The sequence below is a fragment of the Alosa alosa genome, chromosome 15, assembly GCF_017589495.1.
Source record: "Alosa alosa isolate M-15738 ecotype Scorff River chromosome 15, AALO_Geno_1.1, whole genome shotgun sequence".
NCBI classification, from domain to species: domain Eukaryota; kingdom Metazoa; phylum Chordata; class Actinopteri; order Clupeiformes; family Clupeidae; genus Alosa; species Alosa alosa.
In genome coordinates this window covers 23,345,745-23,353,244 of record NC_063203.1, presented here as the reverse complement: position 1 = coordinate 23,353,244, position 7,500 = coordinate 23,345,745, and the positions used below count along the sequence as shown (strand labels likewise).

General features: G+C 43.4%; 1 protein-coding gene across 1 annotated transcript in view; it reads left to right on the top strand.

The window, feature by feature from the left end:
- The first annotated feature begins 4,478 nt into the window (after nt 1-4,478).
- Nucleotides 4,479-7,500, top strand: part of LOC125307907 (latent-transforming growth factor beta-binding protein 4) — a 105,874-nt gene continuing 102,852 nt past the window's right edge. The window contains exon 1 of the mRNA XM_048264037.1: nt 4,479-4,969. Coding sequence (XP_048119994.1) covers nt 4,671-4,969 — 299 coding nt within the window. The 5' untranslated portion in view covers nt 4,479-4,670. The remainder of the gene's footprint in view (nt 4,970-7,500) is intronic.

Here is a 7,500-nt window from a genome sequence, read left to right as displayed (position 1 = left end):
CATAAAACATGAAGCAAAAAAAAAGTGAACCATATATTTTATGACAAACTTACGTTGTGTTAAACGTTGCTTGGGGTCAAATTGACCCCAAGGATAACATGAGGGTTAAAGCCAACCAATCACAACACCTGTTACAGCTGCTATGGCTGCCGCCTGGAGCAGTTTCATGTCTATTGCTAAGATAGTTTTGGGCATCATGATGTGAAGTATCTTGTAGGAGCTGTTTTAATTAGTATTGCTTGCATAAACTTTCACCTGACATTTAACTGAAGCTATTTGAACAATAGTGTTACAAGTTGTGGATTATCATTTTGATAGATGATAGATGACAACCTTTTTCACCAATAAAACAAGCAAATTGTGTCTGTTTGCTCCCACCAACATTAGCATTTAACACAACTTGCATCACTCAGTTCTTGAACTTGTTGTCTAACGAGTGCAGAACTACAATGGCTTAGTATTCTCAGCCAAGCACTTTGGGGTGCTTGGAACCATAGTGCACAATTTCCCCACATATTGTACATATTCTACATTCTAAACATTCATTATACAACTGTAAACTGTGATTTAATCCAGTTAAAAAATGTAACCACATTGGTGCAACCCAGCCTAAGTGTCTTTTCAGAGAGGCACATACTGGAGGGACACAAAAACAGGCAGATGTGCGCCTGGACAAACAAACACACACAGAGAAACACAGAGAGAGAGAGAGAGAGAGAGAGAGAGAGAGAGAGATACCCACATGAATGCACAGTTATGAACAAACCCAACACACACAAATACAGTATATTAGTAACACACGCACGTAGGCATACACACACAGCAAACAAAGTAATTGTAATCATGCATACACACCTGGACAGATGCAATACAATTCAACACAACATTCACAATGCAACACTCATTAAGAAGTTATAGAAACCTTCATGGTGTGATATGGTGTGATGCAGTGTTTTATGTCAGGAATGGGTCTTCACATATTCCTGTGCAACTTGTAACGTTCCCCTGCAGGCATGCACAGTTACCGTAGCAGGATCCCACCCTGTCATTTAGCCAATCTCACTCTACAGAGTCCCATTTCCATGGCCTGGGGGCCCGTCCACACACACACACACACACACACACACACACACACACACACACACACACACACACCCACACACACACAAACTTCCAGAGGCTAGGCCCTACAGATCAGCCTCCCAGGCGTGAAATATCTCTAATGATACTTCTGGAGAGACAGGGGAGCCAAGGACAAAATGAGGAGAGACAGGACACGGAGGATGTGTGTGGTGTGTGTGTGTGTGTGTGTGTGTGTGTGTGTATGTGTGTGTGGTGGGGGGGGGGTGATACTGGAGTCAGGATGAGGAGATTTGATCAGAGAGATAGATCAGTGGTGATGGTGACTAATATCCAGTGTGCGTGTGTGTGTGTGTGTTTTGTTGTATTGTGGGTCACATTTGAGTGTTTATGAAGATATGTGAAAAGTGTGTGTGTGTGCATGCACAAGCAAACACATGTGTGTATGTGTGTGTGTGTGTGTACATGGACATCCCTGTGAGACCAACTATCCATTGACCCTCCCAGCTCTATTAGCCCCCTGTACATTCAGTGGTATAGTGCAGTGTATGCAGAAACACCAGCCTACAGTGGAGTCCCCAGACCTGCGTCTGGCTGCTCCACACAATCGGCCGCGTCAGGCCTCATCAAAGGGACTCTCCCCATTAATCCCCCATCTGTGTCCCACCACGGGCCTGAATCCTGCAACGCACACACTTTTCTGGCTTCCTCTCTGGGCTGCAGTCTGCTGCAAAGCCAGCCAGCCTCTTTGTCTCTTACTCTCTATCTCAATTCAATTCAATTCAAGATTGCTTTATTAGCATGACTGTAGGTACAGTGTTGCCAAAGCACAAGCAAAACAGCATCATTTGTACAGTGACAATTACAACATTGACAACATTAAGGGAAACAGCAACATGTAACTTGTTGCTGAAACATGTAATTCTCTCTCTCTCTCTCTCTCTCAGTCTCTCTCTCTCTCTCTCTCTCTCTCTCTCTCTCTCTCTCTCTCTCTCTCTCTATCTTTCAGTCTCTCTGTGTTTTTCCCAAGCCATAAGCTACCAGCAGGACACTTAATTCACTTGTCTTCATTCAGCCACACACATTTAAGGAACTTAATTTGCTTCATTCACCCCCATACAGGAACTTTACAATGGCACTCTGGAGTTGAATAAAGTAAAGTATTTTGCTGTTGTTGATGCAGGAATAGAGAGTTGGAGCGGACAGGGACGTGGTGAAAGTGGAGTGATCCATCACCTCTGCTGTCCCCTACACCACAGACGATGATTGATGTCGTCTCCCACCGAGTGGCGGTGTTTCCCACGGGATGCGTCCCCTCTGGAACCCTGCTCCTGAGGTGACCACGGCGACCAGAGCCAGGCCCTCTCTCAACAACAGCTCATTCCCCCACACATAAAGCCTGTGACGTCACGTCACTGACCACAGACAGGTTCACGACCGATAGTCCTGGTCCCATTCTTAAAGCCCCCTCAAATCCCTCCAGAGCTCCTCTCCATCAGCCCAGCTGGAGAAGGCAGAGAGGGAGAGAGAGAGAGAGAGAGAGAGAGAGAGAGAGAGAGACCAGAGGACCGTGACACTGAAAGGACTTTGAGATGCGGAGACCAGAGGAAAAGTTCGACGTGAGGGAGCGTGTGATGGCTGGCGGGGCCAAGAGCCTGAGGGACGAGAGGGTGGACAGGATTAAGGAGGTAACCAGGGGCCGGGTCGGCGTGCCTCTGCTATGATGTGTCATTTACAGAATGGTAAATGGACTGCATGTATATAGCACTTTTCTACTCCTTCAGGCACTTAAAGTGTTTTACAGAGTAATGCTTCACATTCACCCATTCACACACACACACACACACACACACACACACACACACACACACACACACACACACACACACACACAGACACTCGTCGGAAGACGGAAGCCTGACGTGTGTGGTTGTCAGGCAGTGGGTATTACAGTGAGCTCATTTGAAGCACCATACAATGCAGGGTGGAAAGGCATGTGGAGGAAACAATTGATGGAAATGCTAGTTGCCCTCTGATTTGCTCATTGCAAACACACGAAGATGTGTTCACTTCCTTCAAGTGAAATGCACTGTGTTCCTTTACTTCTTTACTCTGAAAAGCAACATCCTGCCCTGCCCTGCCAAGTGTCCCACTGCTTTTGCATTCATGTGTACATGTGTGCTGACTTCTAATGTTGGAGCCAGACACTGTCTTTAGTCATTGATGCCATCTAGTGGTGTGACACTGCATGTGTGAAAGTGCTTCAAATCAGCATGTGAGCATCTTATCTCTCTGAGTCAATTTTTTGGTCAGTTCTTTCTTTGTCTAATGCTCTTTCTCTTCATGTCCACTCTCTCTCTGTTTTTCCCTCTCTGTATCCCTCTCTCCATTCTTCCATTCCACTTTCCATTTCTCATCTTTCTCTCTCCTTCTTTCCGTTCCCCCCTACCCCAGAGGTCAGAGGTCGGGGCTGTGAGCTGTGGTCATGTGGAATGCTGGCTTGTGGCCGATGACAGGAGACAGGATGATGCGATCGAGGTGATCTGTTGCGTGCTGGGTGTGATCGGGGGCATTCTCAATCTCCTGGTGGTCGGCCTCGTCTACATTTGCACCCCTGTGTGAAAGGAGGGGGGCTTTCAGCTTGACCACACATTGAACAAGAACTACAATAAACAAGGCGTTTCTCTCTCTCTCTCTCTCTCTCTCTCTCTCTCTCTCTCTCTCTCTCTCTCTCTCTCTCTCGTCACTGACTTGAACTTCCCTAGCAGTCAGATCATGTGCTGTAGGGTGCTATGGTGCTGAGCCTTTCCTTTGAGCTGTTTGGAGTTTTCTGAAGTATTATTGAGAATGTTCTATTGTTTTCATGCACACTGATGACCTGATGGACTGATGGTTTGAATACTCAGCAAGCCGGTTAAGGAATGTTTAACTAATACTATAATTGTAGTTATTGCAATATGACCAAAAGTAATCAACAGCTCTCAGGATTTGTCATACAAAAATGTATTACTGATAGATAGATAGATAGATAGATAGATAGATACTTTATTAATCCCCAGGGGAAATTCAAGATGTATGTGTATAATGTGGCATACCATGCATCATGTCGCACACCAATGAAATAAAATAAATCGTATAATTTTCTGTGGTGGGGGTACGTTCACATAGATCAATTCATCCATCTAGTAAAGTTAGCTCACTGTCAACTTTATCTAACTCACTGAGTTCCAGTGTAAGGACCCACTCACATTATGTGCTGATTGGTGAGCCACAGCGCTCAAGTTGGTAGTCCCATGTGATTGGACAAGGGCTTCAAAGCCGAACATTGAAGCAGTTGAATTTATATAGGTCCATCACAGGCGTCTAAAATTGCACTTAGGAAGCCGCCACTCGAGAACAATATCGTGGACAAGGCCGTTTTGTTGCAGTAATTTATATTTCTGTGCACGGAGTTTTCCCTAAAGCGTATTGTTCTAAACAGATTATTGGCAGACTGGCTAGCATTCCGAAGCGACTTTATTCAGCGCAATTGCAACATTTGTTATGCATAGGTAACAGAGAAAGCGACGAGTGTAGATTATGTTAATACAATGACAAATTGGGGCATATGGCAGTTTTTCTTGTTTTTGGAGACATGGCTTCTATGTTTCACTCTTTCGGGAGCAGACGCTACCGGGAGAGGACACACATCATTCAGTCACGCTCGGCGGGAGCATATCAGTATTGAAAGCAGGTACAAATTCTCAAACATCAGTCATCAAGTTCTGCAAACGCAGTTACGAACCGTAACTTGGAGACCCAAACTGAGAAAACCTTTGAAACTGAATCAAGTAGAGGATGAGACTACACGAAGGATCCCACCGAGGAAAGTAGTTATTGATTTGAATGGGTAAGTTTTGATTTGCATTGCTCGTCTTCACTTACGTGTAGCCTACTGCGTTTTGATGCAAATGCTGAATACTTGCTAATAATATAGTGCCATCATGGCATAGTTTTTATTTAGAAATTGGATCCGTCCGAAGTTGAGCTCATTCGGTGCCTTCAGTCAGTGATGATGCGTTTCGGCAGTTAGATGGCTGGGGATAGCAGGTGTCACTTTGCGCGTAAGGGGAGATGGGTAGTGTGTGTGTGTGTGTGTGTGTGTGTGTGTGTGAAGAGAGGTTTAGAAACTACTTTCCTTGAGGGACAAGTGGGCTAGCCTTCAGTTCTTGGTGTGGGTGGCACTTGATTGTGTGAGTTTACAGGTGTCAGTAGGTCGCCCATAAAAAGTTGGAAGTAGGCCAATTCACTGAGTATTTTAGTCCATGGAAAAAGACTGAAAGAGATGAGAAGCGAAGGTCCCAACCCTCTTCATTCTTTTGTGTTGACATCCTATACATTTATTAGACACAAAAGAGGCAAGAGTAGCCATTAGGTTAAAGCATCCTACATTAGATGTCAAGAACACTGGATAACTCTTCTCTGTTATAGTTAAGGGCCCCACATACATTTTCAGATGTTTAATTAACAAATTATGGTTATGGTTCTTGGTTGATATTTTTGTCAGTACAAATAACAGTAAACATTATCATCAAAAATTAAATGTTCAAGTGGTCATATATAAATAACATTCAAGTCCATTTCAACTCTTGTCAATCTTAAAATGTGATAGATTAAATGTGTAGAAATGTTACAGTAGTTTGTGTGTGTGTGTGTGTGTGTGTGTGTGTGTGTGTGTGTGTGTGTGTGTGTGTGGGTAATGCGTGGGTAATGGCGGACGCTAAAATGTGTGGGTAATGGCGGACACTAAAAACATCTCGCCCAATGTAACTGCCGTTGAAAACGCAGAAAAAGATGTTTAATATACAGCTAAGATTACTCTTGCTTAATAACAACTCTGAAGGTGACCCTGAAAGAAGCCTGCAAATCTGGCAAAATATACATCCCTCATTTTTGGTCGTTTAGGCCATGTGCACAAGATGTGTGTACGAGGCCTGCAGATTTGTGGACTACATAAGAACAAGGCCAAAAAACGGACAAGATATTGCTCTGTATCAGCAGTAATCGGTAGCCTCTACATATGGAGGCGTAGGTGCCACCTTTACCCCTAATGTGCATAATGGACTGGGATATTGGCTGCTGTTGTACACCTTTCTGTCAAATTTGGATTATGTCATAATACATGTAATATGGTTATCTTCTAATCCAAATAAAGAATGTAAATGTGTGTGTGTGTGTGTGTGTGTGTGTGTGTGTGTGTGTGTGTATGCATGTGTGTGGGTGTATATGTGTGTGTGTGTGTGTGTGTGTGTGTGTGTGTGTGTGTGCATGTGCGTGTGTGTGTGTGAGTGGATGATTTCACACTGATGTTGTGACTGCTAACCTGCCACCCCTCCCCTCTTAAAGAGTAGTAGTACTCAGAGTATTCTAATTGCTTTGAGTGTCACAGGGCAGTAAATCCTGTCGTATCCAGGATCCAGGCCCTGACCCCGTGATCCCCCCGACACTAAGCCCACTGCCACTGGAAGTGCTACGCAGGGAGGTTAGCACCTGAGTTGCAACACCACGAGGGACTCTGGATGGATTAGACCGCCCTCCAAATGTGCCTTTGACTCAGCCCGGATATGTTGATCCTCAAAGCAATGGCAAGAATTTAAAACCTTCTGAAAGAGCACATCTCAAGTAGTTACAACAGAAATGCGTATAGTGCACGTGTAAATGTAGTTATAACACAACAGAAATGCTTACAGTTCACATGTAAATGTAACACAACAGAAATGCTTATAGTGCACGTGTAAATGTAGTTATAACACAACAGAAATGCTTACAGTTCACATGTAAATGTAACACAACAGAAATGCTTATAGTTCACGTGTAAATGTAGTTATAACACAACAGAAATGCTTATAGTGCACGTGTAAATGTAACACAACAGAAATGCTTATAGTGCACATCTAAATGGTGTAAATTATCACTTCACTCTCAGATTGGCCTAATAGTGATAGTAATAGTGATAGTGATACTAAATTTGTTCATGACAATATCCCCATAGAAATCTACATTAGGTGACTGTGCAGAAGCAAGGCAAGGCAAGTCTATTTATATAGTGCATTTCATACACAGGGTTAATTCAATGTCAAGGACAATATTTAAACATAGTTAAATATAATTTTAATAGTAAAGTACATTCAATAGAATTATTAAAAGAAATAAGACACACACTAGAACAATTATAAGACATAAAATACACTAATTAAAAGACAGAGTGGATAATAACTTGCAATTATTGGAACAGAGCCAACAACTTAATCTTATGCTCCTCTTCATTGTTAGCAGACTAACTTAAAGTGACTTTAACTTTAGATGACTGCGTGGAGATGTTAGAGTCTATCCTCATACCTAGTGCGACTCAGTGATCGGTCCAGTCCACTGACCTTCACA